We start from the raw sequence: 21,021 nt of genomic DNA, 5'->3' as shown, positions 1-21,021 counted from the left end.
TTCAGTTCCAAGGCAGATTTCTTCCTTTCTTATTGGGTCCTCTGTAGCATAAATCTGAAGGTTAGGTTATTATCCATCTTTTAGAAATGAGGAAATGGATGCACACTATTGAAAGATGTACTTTCGTGGAGCACCTGGCTGGCTCAGTTGGTACAGCATATGGCTCTTGATCTTGGGGTTGTGAGTTCAAGCCCCATGTTGGGTATTAGAGCTTACTTTTTTTTAAAAAATGTAATTTGGGGGGCGCCTGGGTGGCTCAGTCAGTTAAGGACCAGCACAGAGCCCGACGTGAGGTTTGACCTCATGAACTGTGAGATCATGACCTGAGCCGAAGAGCCACCCGGGGAACCCCTGTATCTGTATATTGAAGAGATATCATCAGGGAGATTCTGCTCTTCAGAGGTCCCTAATGGTGTAAGAGATGGGGACAATTAATGGAAAGACTGCCCCTAAACATGGTCACAGCTTTGTGCCCTCCCTCCACATTAGGGATGGGAGGTGAAGGTCAGTATGGAGGCAAAAAAATTGAGGATAGTTTGTATATGAAAGAGAAACAGAGAGAAACAGAGAGAAAAAGAGCAAAGAGAGGGGAGATTGAAATTTCCTACACCTGATACAGTAAAATTGTGAAGGGGGAATACAAAACCCTTATGTTCCCTCAAGGGAACTAAGCCAAGTACTGGCTCCATAATGTTGGCGAAATATAATTTTTTTTGAGAGAGAGAGAGGGCCCAAGTGAGCAAGGGGTAGAGAGAGAAGGAGAATCCCAGAAAGGCCACCAGAAAGAGAGAGAATCCCAGGAGGGCCAGAGGGAGAGGGAGGGAAAGAGAGAGTGCACGTGCGCGAGTGAGCGGGGCAGGGGTAGAGAGAGAGGGAGAGAGAGAGAGAGAGAGAGAGAGAATCCCGAGCAAGCTCCACACTGTCAGCACAGACCCCGACTCAGGGCTCGAACCCGCAGAAACCAAGAGTCAGATGCTGAACCGACTGAGCCACCCAGGTGCCCCCAAACATACAAGTTTTCTAAAGAAATGCTCTAAGAAACAGGACAGACATTTACCCCCGTATTTTCAGCAGGGAGACTTAAGCTCTTGATTGTAATCAGTTATAATTGCCTTCACGAGGTCAGATATCCCAGGCATCCCGAGGTTATGCTCCCAATTTGGTGCTAGACCAGCAGCCTCCACGCCTCCCCCGGAAGCTCCCTGCTGGCTCCGAAGTTCGGCCTGGAGAGGTTAATGTCTACTGCTCCAGTCCCAGCATGCACTTCCCCCTGGAGGGATTAATGGCTACTGCTCCGGTCCCACCACGCAATCTCCAGACCTTCACCCCTCTGCCGCTGGTAAGCACCATGCCCTTTTCTATCTCTGTGAATCCGGCTTCTTTAGAAACGCATGTACGTGAAACCACGCGGCGTTTGTCTTTGTGACTGGCTTCTTAGCATAGTGTTTTCAAGGTTCATCCGTGTTATAGCAGGTGTTAGTGCTGCCTTCCTTTTTGAGGCTGAATACCATTCCAGTGGACAGAGCAACTATGTTCCCTTTATCCCTTCATCTCTTGATGGACGCCGGATTGCTTCCACCCTTGGGCTGTTGTAAACCTGTGAAACAGGTGATGCAATGGTGGGGCAGTTCTTAGGTGCGTATCAACTGAGTTTTGGGGTTCTTGTTTCCTGGCTTATTTTGGTGGCTGTGTCTGATACATGTCTGCGCCTGTGTGTTTCTGTAAACAGGGCTGGCTCTCTGGGATGATTTGCACGGCTCCTGTTAAGCGTATGCCTAGCTAATGCTCTTGGTTGCTTCTGGAAAGATTTTTAGTACAAGCGCGCCCTCCGCTGTCAGTGTAGTAAAGTGCAGCTTTTTACTAGCTGGCTCGCGCTGGGAGGCGGAGAATGGGGAGAAAGGTGATGTCCTTGATTTGTTTTTCCCCTTTCTTCTTGAAAAGCCTGAGATCCCCCTTTCTCCTTTTCCCCTTCGACATGCTATGTCCAAAAGCTGCCTCTCTCTGCTTTTACCGCTCACAGACTGCAGTTGGTGCCCTGAGGTCAGTGCCCTGACCTGTCTGAATGCTTTTTTACTATTTGCACAACTTTCTCTTTCTAGTGGTGGTTTTCGCCCAATTTTGGGCCTGCCAGTAAGCACCTGCCTCTGTCTTTTGCACGGTTTTCCTCATTGTCTTTGGGCATCTTCGTGATACAGCCAGGTGATGAGATTATGTGCAGGGTTTTTTTTGTTTTGTTTTTTGTTTTTTTTTTTTAAAGAACGTGATAGGGGTGCCTGGGTGGCTCAGTCGGTTAAGCGACCGGTTTCGGCTCAGGTCATGATCTCACAGTCCGTGAGTTCGAGCCCCGTGTCGGGCTGTGTGCTGATAGCTCAGAGCCTGGAGCCTGCTTCGGATTCTGTGTCTCCCTCTCTCTCTCTGACCCTCCGTCGTTCATGCTCTGTCTCTCTGTCTCAAAAATAAATAAACATTAAAAAAAATTTTTAAAAAAAAAGAATGTGATAGATCTTTGTGTAGTGATAAAGATCTTCAAGGTCTATTTCTTGCTAAATGAAAGGAGAAAATGCAAAAAGTACATGACAGGATCCCACCATGGGTATGCATTATTTTCCTTCTATTTATTGAACTTAATTTTATTCTAGTAATACATTCACATTGTTCAAATATAGAAAGTATGAAACCAGAGAGCATGAGACCTTGCTCACTGGAAATCGGTGAGGTTTTCCCTCTTGCTTTTACTTGGCATTGTTTTAAAGTGTAGGCATTCTCTTCTGTTCTCATGCTAAGATGTGGTTTGGGGCTGTTTTGTCATTCTGCATTGTTTTCATTTTTTCCACTTATTTTGAAACAAACTCACGGAAGAGGGTTTTTTTTTTTTTAAGTTAATTTATTTTTTTTTTAATTTTTCAAAAATATTTATTTTTGAGAGGGAGACAGAACACAAGCAGGGGAGGGACAGAGAGAGACGGAGACACAGAATCCGAAGCCGGCTCCAGGCTCCGAGCTGTCAGCACAGAGCCCGACGCGGGGCTCGAACCCACGAACCGTGAGATTATGACCTGAGCCAAAATCAGACACAACTGACTGAGCCACCCAGGCGCCCCTACATAAGAGTTTATAAATACAATACAAAGAAAAAAATTTTTTGCTGAACCATCTGAGACTATGTTACAGACCTGATTCAACTCCCCCAAATACTGACTGTATTTCCTGCAAACAAGGACATTCTCCTAGTTGACCACCTTCCAGTCCTCAAAACGGGGGTATTAATACTGACCTGCACTGTCTTTGGCCGTCATCAGGGAGACCCATCCATACTTATGCAATTGCCATAGTCTCCAGCTACCCAGAAAGCCTAAAATACTAGATAAAAGTCTTCATCGCAGGTGACTGACCCTGATGTCCACGGACTCTCCCCAACTTCTTACGTGTATGATCCATCCGTCGTGAGCTGGGATCTGCCACCGTCCAGGAAGCCAAGTCTTGAGGGGAACAAGCATCCTCTCGGGAGACACCTGCGTAAGAAGGAACTGTGCCCACCGATCGACAGCTGCTGGTGTCTCCTTCCCAGGGCATCTCGGGGGAATTTGGGGCTCCAGATTTTCAGGTTTGTCCCCACAAATGACTGAATCCCAGATCCCAGAGGGTCCCAAGGCTGCGTATTTCGCCTCCTTTGAAGCCCTGCACCGTCAGGCTGAGACCCTGGCCTGATTTCAGCGGGGTCGCCCCCTTCCAACTGCTCTAGAGGACTCTGGATTTCGTGGCACATCTTCAACGGGAAATTGCCGCTCCGGGCCGGTCACTCTGTTCCTACGGTTCACGTCGCCATCAGGACAGACCGCCCCTTGCCATGTGCGTGGTTTCCATGAGGATCCGTCAAGTTCTAAAACCACCGAGTCCGCCGGCGCCTGCCTTTCACCCACACGCCCTCCCAATAGCACAGGTGACAGCAAGTGGCTGTGATGTGCCAAGGCTGGTGCTTAGATCCACGGTCATGGTCATCTGCCAGCGGCTCCTCCCGTTCACAGCCCAGAAAGGGGTCCGCACGGGTCTGCACCAGGGGTTCTCGACTGAAGGTGACTTCCCGCCAGGGGACATCTGGCTGTTTGGGTGGTCACACCGGCAGGGGCGGCAGGGTACCACAGGCATCCTGGTGGGTAGAGACCAGGGATGCTGCTCAACATCCCACAGCATCAGAACCCAGGCGCCCCCTGCCCCACAGCCAAGAATTATCCAGCCCCAAATGTTAACAGCGCTGGTGTCAGGAAGCCTGCTTTTCGTCCATTACTTTCTTGGCATTCCCTGGGGGAAGGAGGGGTTTTAAGGGTTTTGAGATGAGCACATAAGCAGAGATGAACCCATTAGACAAAGAGAAGCTCTCCATTCTGTGCCACCAAACAGAACACGAGAAAGAAGTGGTCCAAATGGGCATCTCGTGACCCCAAAGACACTGAACTAGTGTCCTCTGGCTGTCGTTATAAATTAATCTCAACTCGGTGGCTTAAAATAACATCCAGAAGTCCAAACTGAAGGTGTCAGGAGGGCCGCGCAACCTTCAGAGCCTCGAGGGGCGTCTGTCCTGTGTCTCCTGTGGCAGCTTCTGGGGTCCCCCCACTCCCTGGTTTGAGGCTGATGGTTCCACTCACGGCCCTGTCTGCTCACGGCCTCCTCCTCTCTGCTCTGTGTCCCCTCCCCTTCCATCTCTTGTAAGGACACCTGTCACTGGATTTAGGGCTCCCCGCCCCCCAGATAATCTAGAACGATCTCGGGATCCTTCACTTCATTTTGTCGGCAACATAACTTTTTCCAAATCAGCTCAGATTTGGACAGATCGTTCAGGGGTTCACGCTTTGACGGGCTAGAGGCCCAGCCTCGGGATGAGGTTGACTCTGTCGAACGGTCAGATACGCAGAAGGAAGCTTGGCTGCATCACTGAGCCCAAGCCTGCCTTACTTCTGGACTTGTGCTGCTATGAAATAGTGTCCCTTCTTGCTTGTGACTGGGGTGAATATCAGCCCAGCTCACATGCTGCATGTGTGCTCTCATAGCAGGCATGGGTGGCCCACAGAGCCTGGCTGAAACCCCAAAGCCCGAACAGCAGTCTGAAGGGTTTGACACAGTCGTGGGTTTCTTTAACACAAACAAAACAGGGGCACCTGGGTGGCTCAGTCGGTTAAGCGGCCGACTTCAGCTCAGGTCATGATCTCGCGGTCTGTGAGTTCGAGCCCCGCGTCGGGCTCTGTGCTGACTGCTCAGAGCCTGGAGCCTGTTTCAGATTCTGTCTCCCTCTCTCTGACCCTCCCCCATTCATGCTCTGTCTCTCTCTGTCTCAAAAATAAATAAACGTTAAAAAAAAAAAAAAACAACAACAAAACAAAAAAAACCATCCCCAAAGCATTACCCTCATGATTCGTTCTTCAGTCTGCTTATTACGTTGCCACCATCCTCTCTGTGGACTTGTGTGGGTTTGAAGTTTTTCTAGGCCAGTTTTGATCATCTTTCATCTATCTGGGGGCTATGTTTAGAGTTATGAATCACCTCAAGGCTTTCAGTAAAGTAGCGGGGGTTACGTTATTTGAGTCAACGCCTGCGGTCCTTGTGGCTTCTCAGTTCCGGAAAGGAAGTGGATGTTGCTTGTGAGGGTTCGTGGCTACAATCAACCCCGGGCCGAGTTGGACTTGTCTCCCTAAGAGCTAGGTTCTTGTGGGAGCGGCCACCCCAGTGGGCTGGCCTTCACGCTCCTTCCATTTAGGCCTGTGGCCCCCTGCCACGAATGTGGGCTTCTGCATCAGACTGGATTCCAACTCTTGTTGCTAAGACACTCCAGGGTTCGTTGGCTGGTTGGTCGGTTGGTTTTAAGTAAACTCTACGCCCAAAGTGGAGCTCAAATTCACAACCCCAAGATCAGGAGCCTCACACTCTTCCAACCGAGCCAGGTGGGTGCCTCCCTGGGTTGTTGGGGTTTTGTTTTTTGTTTTGCTTTGTTTTTAAAGAGGCAATAGTGGGGAGTTAGTGGTAACGTGTGCTCATTTCACTTGACTTCCTTGCAACACTGACGATGCCAATTTTCCTTTACTAGAAACAGGAGGACTTGATGGGAAGCGTCAGGGAAGGTCATGGTCCTGGGAAAAGCCGAGGAAGAGGGTTTTGGAGAGGATGGGGCGCCAGGGAGAAGGGTGGCTGCCCCAAATCCCGAGAACCTGTTACTTTACGTGGCAGAGGGGCATCGAGGGGGCAGATGGAATTGTTGCTCTTGAGCTGTTGTGAAGGAGAGAGGTGGTCCCGGATCACTGGGCAGGCCGAATAGCCTCACCAAGTTCCCTAAAAGCGGGGGAGAGGGAGAGCCAGAAAGATGGCCATGTGAGGACTTGGCCTGTCATTGCTGGCCCTGAAGGCGGAGGAAGGGCCACGAGGCGAGGAATGTGGGGGCCCCTAGAAGCGGGAAAAGGCAGGAAGCAGATCCTCCCCGTGAGCCTCCGGAAGGAATGCAGCCCTGGTGACATTTCGACCTTAGCCCAGAGACCCGTTCTGGACTTCTGATCTCCAGAACTCTGGAGCGTGAACCACCCAGTCTGGGCTCGTTTGTCAGAGCAGCCGTACGAAGCTGGTACAGACAGGAGCCAGGGTGCAGGGGCCAGGAGCCGACAGACCTCTTTGGGACAAACCTTATTGGTCTTGGTGTCAGCCCCATCGAGATCCAGATTCAGGGAGAGGGTCTGGTTGGTCTTGCTCGAATCACCTCCACGTGCCTGCTGCCCAGATACACAGAGATAAGGCACCCCGATTGAGAAACCCACCCAAACTGGGCAGCAGGGAGCCAGGAAGTCTGTGCAGGAGCTTCCGCTTGCCGAGCGGGTGGAGGCGCAGGGAGTGACGTCCCCAGAGATAGCACGGCTCCGTGCCCCTTGCCCTGTGGGGCTCTGCCCCCCCCCCCCCGGAGGCTGCCTCACCCCTGATCTACTCACAGAGAAGTCACAGACAAACCCAAACTGAAGCACCTTCTATAACATACCTGGCCAGGACTCTTCAGAAGCGTCCCACTCAAGAAACAGAGAGACGGTTCAGTTTAAAGCGGATTAAGGAGACAGGACAAGTGATGTAACGTGTGATTCTGGATTGGCTACTGGATCAGAAAAGAATTTCGGTGGTTTTCTTTTGCACTGTAAAGGACATTACCAATGATAAAACTTCAACGTCTGTAGATTAGATATGAGATCCTAGCATCGTCAGTATTATTTTCTGGGTTTTGGTCATTGTACTGTGGTTATGTTAGCGAATACTGTCACCTCCGGGCAAATCCTACACATATATTTGGAGAGCCGGAGGTTTTGAGGTTATGCTCAGACTACCGGACTACCAGAAGTACTTTCCCTGAGACACACCAGAAGGGACTCTTAAATACCGAGAACAAACAGGGTTGCTGGAGTGGTGTTGGGGAAGGGGGGGATGAGCTGAATGTGCAAGGGGGCATTAAGACCACTGGTTGGGATGAGCACTGGGTGTTATATGTAAGTGATGAATCACTAAATTCTATTCCTGAAAATCATTACACTGTATGTCAACTAACTTGGATGTTAAATTTTTTTTAATGTTTATTTATTTTTGAGAGAGAGAGACAGACAGAGTATGAGCGGGGGAGGGGTAGAGAGAGGGGGAGGCACAGAATCCAAAGCAGGTTCCAGGCTCTGAGCTGTCAGCACAGAACCAGACGTGGGGCTTGAATTCACGAACTGTGAGATCATGACCTGAGCCACCCAGGGGCCCAGGATGTAAATTTCTTAAAAATAAAAAAAGAAGTATTTTCCCTGATCCCACAGGGAGAAATACACAGATTATATGAGGATACACGCACACATATGTATGTATGTGGGGGGGTGTATCCCTGTGGTGGACAGGCTCTTAGGGTAACCGCCCCCCCCCCCAACATGATTCCCACCTCCTGGTGTTCACACCTGCTCCTGGATTGCTGCACTGAGGCCTCAGTTCCTCTCTGGCCATCCCGGCCACTGGGATGTCTGCGCAGGACAGCTCACAGCTCCTCTCGGCGAGGCAGGGCGAGGGCCAGCACAACAGATGCCGATCAAGTAGCCTGACCACAGAACCGGCTGTTCCGTCAGCTTGGCAGCATTCTTTTTGCTGGAAGTGAGTAGCTAGGTCCAGCCCTCTCTCAGAGGGTAAGAAGGACATGAACAGGGGGAGGTGGGGATCGTTGGGGTCCGTGCTGGAAGGTGCCAACCGGAGTCCGTTCATCCCAAACATACCCTTCGGCTGTTGTGGTCTGATGTGGTAACAGAAAGAAAACTAACTGTACTTCTAAGGCTTTGGGCCGTCTTTAGTGCCTTTCCACTCCCTCCCTCGGCATCGTTGGCATCTGGGGCACGATCGTGCGCTGTTCTGTGGACGTGGAACGGCATCCCTGGGCTCCCCACGTACCTCAAATGTCACATTTTTTTAATGTTAAGGTATTCGTATCTTGATGACCGAGCTTTTTGGTGCCAGCAAGGAACACACAGTTGCCACTCACCGCGCCGGGTGATAACTCACCCACCACCATACCATCCTAGGAGGTAGTCAAGTTATTCTGCACATTCTACAGTGGGAGAAACCGAGGCTCGGAGAGGTGACTGCGGGTGTGCACGGTCTGCAGGGAACCGTGAACTTGATCCTGTCCGGCTGACAGCTTTCCCAGGGGTGTACAGTTCGGCACCGTGGCCGTCATTGGCTCTCCTGCCGCGGCCACAGCAGAGGGAGCGGACTCCTCCCTCGGCAGTTCCCAGTGACAGGCACAAGGCAGGCGTCTGATGGCCCCGTGCCCCTGCCGGCCGATGGGCCAGGTGTGCACCTGCAGCCGGGTCCACTGTGCCTGAGAGGAGGCAAGAGCCACGAGGGATCCCTACCGGATGGTGTGGAGGTAGCAGCCATTGGTCCTTGAGCAATACTGCCACCTAGGGGGCGCTGCGCGCACGGCAGCCTTGGTCTTGAGGCTCACACGGCCAACACTGCCACCTGGAGGGTGACGTAGGCGTGGCAGCCAGAATTCCTTGGCAAACACTGCCACCTAGAGGGTGCTGCAGACAGAGCAGCCAGCCTTGGTCTGGCTGCTGCATCCAGGTGATTCAGCCTCCCGCGTGCTTTTGATACCTACTCCCAAAGGTTATTCTGGGAGGGGCTGTCCCCTCACTGAGGAGAGGAACCACCGGACAGCTCCAAGCCCACCAGGCGGGCACTTTCAGCCCAAAGCCTCTGGGCTACCTCCTCATCCTCAGCTTCAGGGGCTGGAGGCTTCTCTTTGAATCCATCAAAGTACTTTCCAGAAACGCCCTCCAGTTCCTCTGCCACGGCCAGGTACGTGCTGGGCTGGGCTGCCAGCTGGGGGCTCTTGACCAGCAGCCAGAAGATGGGCCCTGCAAGGAGCCCATGGGGCATTCAGTCCACACACGTTCTGGGAGGACGACACAAACAGCCCAACGCCTCCACCACGATGCCCCGGGCCCACAGAGGCCAGAAGTCGGACCGCAGGCCCACACGGCCCACCTCCAGGCCTTTGCCTCCGAGGTTCCCTCCACCAGGGGTTCCCTTCCCCGGCACTGCCCAGCCACCTTTGGGCCAGAGACCGGCCCCAAAGCTGCCTCCCCAGCAAGCCTCTCCAGCTTTCCCCAGGAACACGGGAGCTCTCCCTCCTCTCCTTGAGCTCTGAGTCCTTACCCTACCTCCTCTTGCTTAAAATAACTTTTATTTATGAAATGTCTCCAGCGCCAGCCTCAACTTAGAATCTTTGATATCCAGCACCCACCCACGAAATGTTTTTCAGGCCTAGTTCTAAAGTTCTAATTATTCAGCCTAAAGCTGGGTCAGACCCTCTGCCGGTTCTTTTAAGGGCCATCTCATCCTCACGACGGTGAGGAGCGTGCTGTTATGGCCCTCGCTTTGTCGTTAAGGAAACAGGCTCCGGGAGGGGAGGATGCCTCCCTGGGTGGCAAAGCTCATTTGGGGTGAAGCTGGAGCCACCCCAGGCACAACCAGGAGTCCGCTCCATGGTCTCCTTCTCTGAGACTCGGTTTTTCTCATCGAGCAGGATCTGGCCTGTTTCCTGGGGCTATTTCCAAGGATGGCAGGCTGGATCCACATGTACCAGTAACTCGTTCTCAGTACCCCGGAAGATACGAGGGAGGGGGCAGAGCCAAGCCCCGGAGAGAGTCTCTGAGCATGAGATACTCTCTGAAGGAGTAAAGAGCTCACCCTTCACCAAGGTGGGTGGGCACCGTGCAATTAGTTGAAGGTGCAAACGGAACAAAAAGCTGGAAGAAGAGCCCATTCTACCCTCTCTCTGCTTGAGCTGGGACATCCGTGTCCTGCCCTCAGACACCAGGGCCCCTGGCCTTCGGGCTGGGACTGACACCAGGGCTCCCCTGGTTGACAGGCCTCTGGGTTTGGACCAGGATACACCACCACCTCTCCTGGGCCTCCAGCAGACAGAGGGCAGATCACGGGGACTTCTCCGCCTCCGGAAATGCACGAGCCGATCCCTCACGACAGGTCTCTCCGAGCATCTGCATATATACTATTCTGTGTCTCTGCAGGGTCTGACTGATACGCTGAAGGGAGCTGGGCCCCAGGCGGGGCGGGCAGGGGTTCGGCTAAGGGCCCGCAGGCCAGGAGGGGGCTTACCGAGCGTGAAGCTGGAGAAGGCAGAGCTGTGCATGCCCGTGTGTCTGCCCAGCTCCGTCCTGGCCACGCCGGGGTGCAGAGCGTTGACAGTCACGCCCGTGCCTGACGGGAGAGGGAAGGAGAGGGACGAGGGGGTGAGCAGACACCAGGTTCACGCCCCACCTGGAAGGCTGATGCCGCCCGCCCTCGGCTCCAGGGCCATCCCATTCCGCGTCCTCCCCTTGAATCCACATCACCCCCCCTTGCTCAGAAACTTCCACAGCGAGTGGTTTCATCTTGCAGAGCAGCTCTGTCACATAACTGCCTAGAGCAGGGCCTCCCGAACCTGAACGTACGTGAAAATCCCCCGGAGGGCCTGAGAGCCCCCAGCTGCCGGGCTCCACCCCCCCATCCCCTGAGAAATCTGAGGCGGTGGCTCGGGGTGGGGCCCGAGAGGCTAGTTACAGCCAGCTCCTGGCTGAATGGACGTGGCTGGTCCACGGATGCTCTCTGAGAAGCAAGGGCACAGGGCGGACCTTCCGACTTCGGCCCCCTGGACGCTGAGGTCAGATCGTTCTTCATCCTGTCCGCGGCAGGAGGCTGGGCAGCTGCATGCCAGCAGCAACGCTCCCCCCACCTCCGCCGCCCCAACGGTCTTCAGATACTGCCGAATGTCTCCAGGGGTGCCGACTCACCCACGGTTGAGGACCGCTAGCCCAGAGCACCAAAGGCTTAGGTGCCGGTGCGGGATGAGCCGGGGAGAATGCCACGATGCATCAGTGACGTCTGCTTCGCGCACCAGTGAACACGGTGCCGTGCGTGTCCCGTGTCCACCTACTCTGTTCTGGGACCCGTGCTTGACCTCCCATGGGCCCAGCGTCACAGGAGGACTGTTCCAGGCGCAGAGCTAGAGGAAGAGAGAGGCCAGCGAGGCTCGCCACACACGTACCCTGCAGCCGCCGGCTCAGCTCCTTGGTAAACAGGACGACGGCCACCTTGCTCTGGCAATAAGCCGCTTTAGTGTCGTACGTCCTCTTCTCCCAGTTCAAGTCATCAAAGTCCACGTGACCTGCGACGTGGGCCAAGGACGAGAGGTTGATGATCCGCGAAGGGGCCGAGGCTTTCAGCGTGTCCAGCAGCAAGTTCGTCAAGAGAAAGTGACCTGGATGCAGGACAACAAAAAGGCAATTTTCCCTGAATTCTTACCTGGCACATAGGACCGCACTGAAAACATGACCTTGTGTGACCCTCCCAGGAACCCATGGCTCTGGACAGGGGCCAGATCCATCCCCCAGGGGACCTCTGGCAACACCTAGAAGTTGCGGTCGTCACAACTGCAGAGAGAAAAGGGAGGTGCTCTGGCCATCGGGTGGGTGGAGGCCAGCCAGGCACGCTCCTAAATAAACGTCCTGTAGCGAGCAGGGCGGCCCCACAGGAAAGAAAGATCCAGCCCAACATCAAGCTCTGCACGAATCCAATGAGGTCGGTTGGGGGACGGACCGCCTTCCGTCTCCCCAAATCCTTCCTCCATTTCTCCTTCAGCGATAGAACTGTCAGGGCTGCCCAGTGAAGCACTACATTTCCCAGACTTCCTTGCACTGGCATCAGTCATGTGACTGGGCCCCAGCCAATAGGACACTGAGTGATAGTCACGTGAGTTATGGCCCTCCAAGACCTCGGCATGTGGTCTTATTTGGAGAGAGGGGTCTTCACAGAGGCAATCAAGTGAAAATGAGGTCATGAGGGTGGGCCCTAATCCAGTGACTGGCACCTGCCCAGTACCTAGTTCCTCCTCGCCCTTGCTAAGGGAACCCCTGTTGCATTCAGGGTGACAACAGGTGGACGGAGTAACTGAAGGACAGACAGACTGGAGGACAGACAAGGGGTCAAAAGGCCGAGACGGATGACGGATCTGAAGGACTGGCGGAGCACCCGGCTGTCAGCAGGCAACTCCCTGAGCTGCCGGTGACCCCACAAGTGGCCGCCCAGCTGCCCTTGAGAGTGAGGAGGACCCACAGAGGATCCCATTCACATCCCAGGCCGACGTTGACCCCACACAGCCCGCAGCCCGAGGCCTCACCCAGGTGGTTAACGCCAAACTGCATCTCAAAGCCGTCCTCGGTGGTCCAGTGGGGGCACCGCATCACAGCCGCGTTGTTGATCAGGATGTGCACGCGCTCTTTCTCTGGAGGACAGGGGTGAGGGCAAACGTGTCAGTCCCACGCCTGCGTGAAGCACGAGCGCAGCTGGGGGGACAGCACCCCCTGCCCTGGGCTGACCATTGTCCCCCAGACATTCACGCCCAGCCGGAGTCTGGGAACACAGCCTGATTTTGCACAGAGTCTTTGCAAAAGTTATCTAGTTAAGATAAGGTCATCGTGGGGCCCTAAACCAACAGGACTCAGACAGCAACAGCGGGGGGAGTGTGCTGTGGGGACGGAGGCAGAGACTGAGCGATGCGCCTGCGAGGACCGAGGGCCACCTCCAGAAGCTGGAAGACGCAGGAGGGACTGTCCTGTCTCAGGAACAGTGCCGCCCTGCTGACACCTCGATCCTGGACTTTTGGCCTCCACAACCGTGAAGAGACTGAGATCTCAAACCAGTTTGCTATATTCTGAAAACAGACACGCCCCACCTGCAGCTCAGAGACGTTTTCTGAAAAGGGAAGAGGCCACATCTGCAGGGGCCTCGGGGCCTGAAACTGGGGGGTCACGCGTGGGAACTCCAGCTCAGCAGGCAACCGATTCCCAGCCCTGCCTCTCCACAGGCACAAGCGGCCGTCCCTCCCTGGGCCTGTTTCCTTGTCTGTAAAATGGGACGAATAACAGCACCCTCCACCCTGTATCAGTCAGCTAGGGCCGCGTAACAACGGGCCACGGAAACATACTGCGTCCCAGCTCTGGAGGCGGGGAGTCCGGGATCAGCGGGTCTCAGGATTGTCTCCTTTTGAGGACCGTGAGGGACAATCTGTTCCTGGCTCTCTCCCTGGCCCGTAAACAACTGTCCGCCTTCTGTCTCTTGCCTCAGCATCTGTCTGTTGTCCTCACCTCCCTCTCTACAAGGACTCCAGTCATACTAGAGTAGGGTCTACCCTGCTGCCCTCACTTTCACTTGGATACCTCCGTACAGACCCTGTCTCCAAATAAGGTCACGTTCTGAGGTCCTGGGGGCTGTGATCCCAACACATCTTCTTTTGAGGGGACACAGTGGAACCCACAACACTCTCAAAGTGGTTTTTAGGTTCAGTAGAGACAACAGACTAGTTATCCAGCACCTTGTAAACAGAGCCTCTATTTCGTTCTTTATCTGATGGTGGATGGGGTAGCACGGAACTACCTGGAACCATCAGACGAGGGTTCAAATCCCCTGGCTCTACCCTGGCCAAGGCACACAGAATGCTCTGATTCATTTCCCCCTCTAAAAAGGGAAAACACTAGAACCTGCTGGGTAGAACAGGGGAGAAAAAGCACCACATGTATGACATGCTCCGATTATATCAAAAAGGCCCAGGGCAGGTATATATATCTGCTTGCTTTAGAAACGCACTAACAGGGGTGCCTGGGTGGCTCAGTGGGTCGAGCGTCCGACTTCGGCTCAGATCATGACCTCATGGTTTGTGGGTTCGAGCCCCACATCCGGCTCTGTGCTGACAGCTTGGAGCCTGGGGCCTGCCTTAGATTCTGTGTCTCCCTCTCTCAAAAATAAACATTAAAAATTTAAAAAAAAAAAAAAAAAAAAAAGAAATGCACAGTCTCCAGAAGGACACCCAAGAAGGGGTGCACTGAATACATCTGAGGAAGAAGGTGTCTGGGAGCTAGCGGCAGGGAGATGGTTGGCTGTATCCCCGTTTGTACTTTCTGAACGTTTCCTCTCATAAATGTCATTCCTGTTCCCAAACATAAGGACGTAAACCAGTTCTGAGGACATCGGGTGGGAAGCAAGACGAGAGAGTCACGAGTGTGATGCAGTGCAGAAAAATGCCAGCCTAGTCCCCGGATCTGCAGAAAGAAACACCCAGCAAAGAGAGCGTGAGGGCCGGGTACCCTGTGCTGTGCCCATCGTCGCGGCCGTGGCCCCACACAGGACCCCGCGCAGAGCCTGGATCCGACTCCTGGCTGCGTCCCGGGCGTCACCCGCCACCCCCGAGAGCCAGGGAGCCTCAGAAACCCGTGGAGAGTCGGCACCATTGCCCTTCACCAGGCTAACTCATCCCTCATCCCCCCGCACTTCCAGCCTCATCTGGGCCTCTGCGTCTGGGGGATCTAATGCCGAAGGAGTTCGTTTTCAGACAGGGCAAGCTTCTCCTGTAAAGGACCAGACTGAACACTTTTGGCTCTGCAGGCCATACCGTCTGTCTCTACTGAACTCCGCCGTCGCGGGACTAACGTGGCCACAGATGATACGTAAACTAACGGGCACAACTCTGTGCCAATAAAACTTTATTTACAGACACTGATATCTGACCTCCATACAATGTCCGCATATCCAGAAAGATAACTCTTTTGAGTTCTTCCAACCATTTACGTAAACGGTTGACACGTAAAATACGTTAACGTGACCAGAAGAGATAAAAAGCGTATCATCTTCTCCCACAGACGTCTGCCCCTGTCCGAAAACACGGGCCGCGGTCTACCAACACCCCACGGTAGCCCTAGGACTTGGCTGGTTTAAACTCACTCCTCAAAGCCTGGCCACCCCACCGCGCCCCTCAAGGCCGGCGTCCTCCCTCCTACCTTCGGTGATCTTCGCCGCGAACTCTCGGATGGACTTGAGGGAGGCCAAGTCCAGGTGCCGGGCGCTGACGTGGTGATTAAGGGTCTCCCTGCGAATGTCCCTTGCTGCCGCTTCACACTTCTCCATGTCCCGACAGGCCAGAATGATGTTGCCTCCTGGAAGCCCAGGACAGGATCAAGGATATATTTTTTTTAATCTTTTTTTTTTATGTTTATTTATTTTTGAAAGAGAGAGAGCATGAGTGGGGGAGGGGCAGAGAGAGGGAGACACAGAATCCTAAGCAGGCTGCGGGCTCCGAGCTGTCAGCACAGGGCCCAACGCGGGGATTGAACTCACGAACCTCAAGATCATGACCTGAGCCAAGTCGGACGCTCAACCGACTGAGCTACCCAGGCACCCGAGATAAAGAATATTTTTTAAATCCTCCCCTCGGGGGACCCCTCAGTGGCTCGGTCAGTTAAGTGTCCAACTCTCGATTTCAGCTCAGATGATGATCTCACGTCACGGTTCATGGGTTTGAGCCCCCACATCGGACCCTATGCTGACACTTCAGAGCCTGCTCGGGATTCTCTCTCTCTCCCCATCTCTCTCTGCCCCTCCCCTGCGTGCACACATACTCCCTCTCAAAATAAATAAAGATTAAAAAAAAAAAAGGATAAGTGGGTAACCTGTGTGTTGTGTGGATTAAATCTCAATACAGCCATAAAAAAAAAAAAAATTAGAAAAATGACAAGAACCAGGGACTGAAGAAGGACAAGCAGCCATGGTGCGGACCGCGTGGATGTGTGTGGCTTACCTGCCCGCCACCGGGCCCCACTGTCCCTCACACGCTCCACAAGGGAACTCACGGGACACGGATCCGTTCATCCTCTGCTGCCTCGGGACCTCAGGACCGCGGTGGGTGTGTCCACCCTCTCCTGGGGGGAGCACGTGCCCCCTCCTTGGGGAAACCCCAGGGCCGGGGGGACTGCCCATCACGGCCCCCACCGCTCTCACCTCAGGGGTGGACAGGGGTAGACCCCACTCCGGCCTGGCCCGCCAGGACCCATTCCCCAGCCACCCCAGCCCGTCGAGCCCACAGAAAGTTTGCGATCTCCCACAGCCGTCAAGCCTGCCCCGCCGCAGCCTTCCCGCCCCCACCAGTGGCGGCTCTGCTCCTCCAGCAGCTCAGACGCAAATCCTCGACTCCTCCTTTTCCGGTGCCTGACCTGACAGGATGTCCACTGACTGTAACTTGGAAGGAGACCTTCACGTGCTGAGCGGGGCAGTCCTCCCGCCCGGAAGTCCGCCAGGACCCCAGTCCGACCAGGAGAAAAACACTGACCGGACCCAGATCGAGGGGCCTTCTACAAAACGCTCGACCAGTAAGCCTGGAAGAGCCTGAAGCCAGATCCTCACCCCCAGCCTCTGACCCAGGCCCCAAGCCAGCCATCAGGACGGAGTCGACTACCGTAAGGGAGCGCAAGGCCGGCACCAAGAGAAAAGCCAACAGCAGAAACTGCTGGGTGTCCACAGCCTCCTCGGAGACCCAGAGTCTCCCTCACCGCGTTCAGAGAGGAGAACCTTTCCGGCCTAAGCCGACATGACTTTGGACCTGGACAACCAGAAGGCCTTAGCGTCCCCCAGAACGCAAACCCTCCAGCACCAGACCTCACACCCCAAGCCTCGGGCAGAGAAAGCAGGTGCCCGCTGGGGCCTCACCTCTTTTGGCCAGCTCCAAGGCGGTCTGCTTTCCGATGCCCGTGTTGGCGCCGGTCACAATGACCGTCTTCCCGAGAATGGTGGCCTTGCTGGGACAGGACCCTCCAGCAACATAGTCTCTGAAAGCGAGAAACCACGTGGTCAGTTCTGTCCATCTGCACCCTTTGCTGCAGGTGCCGACATGAGCTTGTGTTCCCCAAACCGAAAGACGGAAAGGACATCTGGTGACTGCATGGGGGCCACTGTGATGTCACAGGTAAAGAAAGGGCTCAGCAGGGCCAGGTGTGGGGGAGCCTCTATGACAATCAGTACTTCCTGAAGACCCGCTGTGTTCGTTTCCTGTGGCCGCTGGAACCAGTCACCACAACCTCGGGGCCGGGGGGGGTGGTGGTTAAACTCTGCTGGATCTAGGGCTCTGCAGGCAGGCGTCCGAAACGGGTCTCACTGGGATAAGGGCAGGGTGTTGGCAGAGCTGTGTTCCTTCCAGAGGCTCTAGGGGAGAGGCCGGTCCATGCCTCTTCCAGCTTCTAGAGGTGCCCAATGGCTCCTGGCCCCTCCTGGCCCCAAAGTCAGCCGTACAGCGTCTTCACGTCCCTGACTCGGAAGGACCATTGTGATTGCGGTGGACCCACCTGGACAACCCCCCCATCTCAAGGTCCTTGACTCAATGGCATCTGCAGAGTCCCCTTTGACAGGTAAAGGACCATATTCCCAGGCTCTGAGCATTAGGACGTGCCCATCTTTGGGGGGCAGGGGGACCCTTACTCTTTACCCATGTCCCACAGAAGCCAAATACTGGAAACAACTGAATGTCACCAGTGGGGGACTGGCCAAACAATGCCATCTCCATATGAGAGAAGGGAGCTGTACAAGACGGAAACCACCAGCCACCTGGGGCTAAGTTTTTATTTAAATTAAAAATAAGGGCACCTCTGGGGCACCCGGGTGGCTCAATGGGTTGAGCGTCCGTCTGACTTTGGCTCAGGTCATGATCTCATGGTTCGTGGGTTCAAGCCCCACGTCGGGCTCTGTGCTGACAGCTCAGAGCCTGGAGCCTGCTTCGGATTCTGTGTCTCCCTCTCTCTCTGCCCCTCCCCTGCTCGCGCCCTGTCTCTCAAAAATAAAGATTAAAGAACCTTAAAAAAAAAAAAAAAATAGGGGCACCAGGCTGGCTCAGTTGGAAAAGCAAGCGACTCTTGATCTTGGGGTCGTGAATTTAAGCCTCACGTTGGGTGTAGCAATTACTTAAACAAATAAACTTTTTAAAAATAATGAAGAATAGGGGCGCCCGGGGGGCTCAGTTGGTTGCGTGTCCGACTTCGGCTCAGGTCATGATCTCACAGTTCGTGAGTTCGAGCCCCGTGTCGGGCTGTCTACTGACAGCTCAGAGCCTGGAACCTGCTTCAGATTCTTTGTCTCCCTCTCTCTATGCCCCATCCCCACTCATGCTCTGTCTCTCTCCATCTTACAGATAAAACATTTAAAATATTTTTAAATAAATAAATAACAAGATACAGGCCAAGTACATGAAAAAGGCTTTATCAGACCAGGAGTAACAACTTCAAAATGAAGCTGCATCATAGCCCCAGCAAATAAACCCAAAGGTAATTATTCAAAGGGATTTACAGTCTATGCTTCATTCCCTTAAAAAAAAAAAAAAAAAAAAAAAAAAAGCATTTCAATATTCCAATCACTTTCAGGCCTCCCAGCCAATCTCTTGTATTGTGTAACTGTAATAAAATGATATATTGCTGGGGCGCCTGGGTGGCTCAATCAGTTGAGCGTCCGACTCGATTTTGGCTCTGGTCCTGATCTCACGGTCTTGAGATCAAGCCCCTCCACTGGCTCTGTGCTGAGGTGGAGCCTGCTTAGGGTTCTCTCTCCTTCCCGCTGCCCCTCCCCTACTCCTGCACCTCTCCCTCTCAAAAATAAACAAACCGTTTTGTTTTTTTTTTTTTTAATTACATATTGCTGGGCACCTAGGTGGCTCGATCATTAAGCATCTGACTTCAGCTCTGATCATGATCTCATAGTTTGTGAGTTTGAGTCCCGCCCGCATGGCATGGGCTCCAGGCCCTCTTGGGATGAACATGAGCCCCACTTTGGGTGAGCCCTGCTTCTCTCTCCTCTCTCTCTCTGTCCCTTGCTCACTTCGACCCCCTCTCTCTCCCTCTCTCTGAAAAAAAGAAATTATATATTACTATTTCTTTTTAATTGCGGTAAGAACACTTAACGTGATTTCCACCCTCTTAACAAGTTCTTGAGTGTACAATATAACACCATATTGTTAATTACAGGCACGATGCAACTATACTTTAAGTGCTATCTATCATAACGAACAGCACAAATATAAAACACTTCCATCAGCGCCGAAAGCTCTCCGAAGCAGTGCTGCTATGGAATACTGGGTTGGCTGGGTTTTCTGTGGGGTTTTTTAGGGAGTTCGCCCAGGAGAGACAAGTATATATAATCCATGCAGTTCAATCTGGTCATGCACTGTGTTGGGCAATTCAGTTTGCGTCCCCGATTTCGGATAAGAGAGCTTAATGTGGCACACATTTTCCTTGCACCGGGGCCAGCACATGACTACGGAGACCGTTCAATAAGTGTCCGCAGGACGGATTCAATAATCGATGACAAGTACGGAAGCAATTAGACCAGCAGGTTCACAAGGGCCCGGATCCGCCCCCTTCCTCGGAGTGACCTTGGGCCGTGACCTGCCCTCGGGGGCCTACCTAGGTTTGCCCCCCAACACTGTCTGGGGGCGGGCTGGTCGGGTGAGCTGGAGGAGTTCTAGGCCGTCAGCCACCAAGCAACCTCTCCCCAGCCTTCCCCCCTCGCGGCTGCCGGCGGCCCACCAGCAGAGCGCACTCACCGGAGCAGCACGGCGCCACCCGCCACCGTGCCCAGCACGGAGAGCGGCAGGAGGTAGCGGTTCATGCCGGGTAGGAGCGGGGGTCGGACGCGGAGCCCCCCTCCCTCCCCCAGACCCGCCGCTGGGTCGCCCCCGGGACCGCTCAGCCGGCGACCCACGTGGGGAAGGCCAGGCCGTCTGGGACTCAGGCTTCCGGGAAGAGGCGGGGCGTCTCGGGAGTGGGGCTTCCGGGGGCGGGGCTTCCAAGGCGGGACCTATGAGAATGGGCCCTGGCGCCGCTGCGGCTGGGAATGGTAGTTTCCGGGGCAGTGGGCGTGGCCGTGGCCTAGGGGCGGGGCATGAGGGGCTGGGCCAGTGCGCGGGTTCAATGAAGTCATATTCGCTCAGCTACCGGGCGCGGCGGGGTTCTACTGTGACACGAGGGTTACGATCCTGCTGCTGCGGTTTCTGCCACCGCTTCCAGGCTGCCCTCCTCTGTGTGTCTTTCGGATATGTCAGCCTGTTTCCCACCTAAAATGCGTGTTCACCAGTAGTACCTTCCTCATAGACATTATGAGAGAATTTGAGAACTTCAGTGCTTAGAAACTAGGATTTAGTACCTTGGGGTTCCCAAACCCCTGGGGTCCTTGAGGAAAGAGTAGATCAAGGCGTGGACTCCTGGTCTGATCGAGGAGGGGGTAGGGACTGGATTCCCAGTTCTGAAGGAGAAGCGTCCGGGGATCAGAATTCCCCGAGTCTGAGGGAGGAGGTGGTGGGGGTCTGGACCCCTGGGTCTGAGGGAGGAAGAGGCTGGGAGCAGGATTTCTGGGTCTGAAGGAGGAGGGGCTGGGGGCCTGGACTCCTGGGTCTGAGGGAGGAAGGGCCGGGGCCTGGACTCCTGGTTTGAGGGAGGTGGGGATGAGGGTAAGAACTCTTGGGTCTGAGGGAGGAGGGTCTAGGGATCTAGACTGCTGGGTCTGAGGGAAGAGGGGCTGGAGGCTTGGACCCCTGGATCTGAGGGAGGAGGGTCTAGGGGTCTAGACTGCTGGGTCTGAGGGAGGAGGAGATGGAGGCCAGGACTCCTGGAT

General features: G+C 54.3%; 1 protein-coding gene across 1 annotated transcript; it reads right to left on the bottom strand.

Annotated features, from left to right (window-relative positions):
• Positions 1 to 7,758: 7,758 nt before the first annotated feature.
• RDH13 (retinol dehydrogenase 13) lies at positions 7,759 to 20,147 on the bottom strand. Its single transcript, XM_040465330.1, has 7 exons — positions 19,955 to 20,147; positions 17,080 to 17,198; positions 15,378 to 15,533; positions 12,725 to 12,829; positions 11,594 to 11,806; positions 10,666 to 10,767; positions 7,759 to 9,401 (listed from the first exon to the last, which is right to left on the bottom strand). The coding sequence occupies exons 1-7, from the start codon at positions 20,017 to 20,019 to the stop codon at positions 9,175 to 9,177; spliced, it is 987 nt and encodes a 328-aa protein (XP_040321264.1). The 5' UTR covers positions 20,020 to 20,147; the 3' UTR covers positions 7,759 to 9,174.
• Between the last annotated feature and the right edge of the window lie 874 nt (positions 20,148 to 21,021).

This window comes from Herpailurus yagouaroundi, unplaced genomic scaffold, assembly GCF_014898765.1.
Source record: "Herpailurus yagouaroundi ecotype Mexico unplaced genomic scaffold, PumYag 557, whole genome shotgun sequence".
Classification (NCBI taxonomy): Eukaryota; Metazoa; Chordata; class Mammalia; order Carnivora; family Felidae; genus Herpailurus; species Herpailurus yagouaroundi.
The sequence above is the reverse complement of the archived record's forward strand: the minus strand, read 5'-3'. Positions and strand labels throughout refer to the sequence as shown.

Bases quoted from the DNA above. Each gene is read 5' to 3' on its own strand.
- RDH13 (XM_040465330.1), bottom strand. From the start codon at position 20,019: ATGAACCGCTACCTCCTGCCGCTCTCCGTGCTGGGCACGGTGGCGGGT. The intron at 12,830-15,377 runs GTAGGAGGGAGG...CCTGTCCTCCAG, and splicing joins CGCGGCGAAGATCACCGAAG to AGAAAGAGCGCGTGCACATC. The intron at 9,402-10,665 runs GTAAGCCCCCTC...GGCTCCTTGCAG, and splicing joins CTTCTCCAGCTTCACGCTCG to GGCCCATCTTCTGGCTGCTG.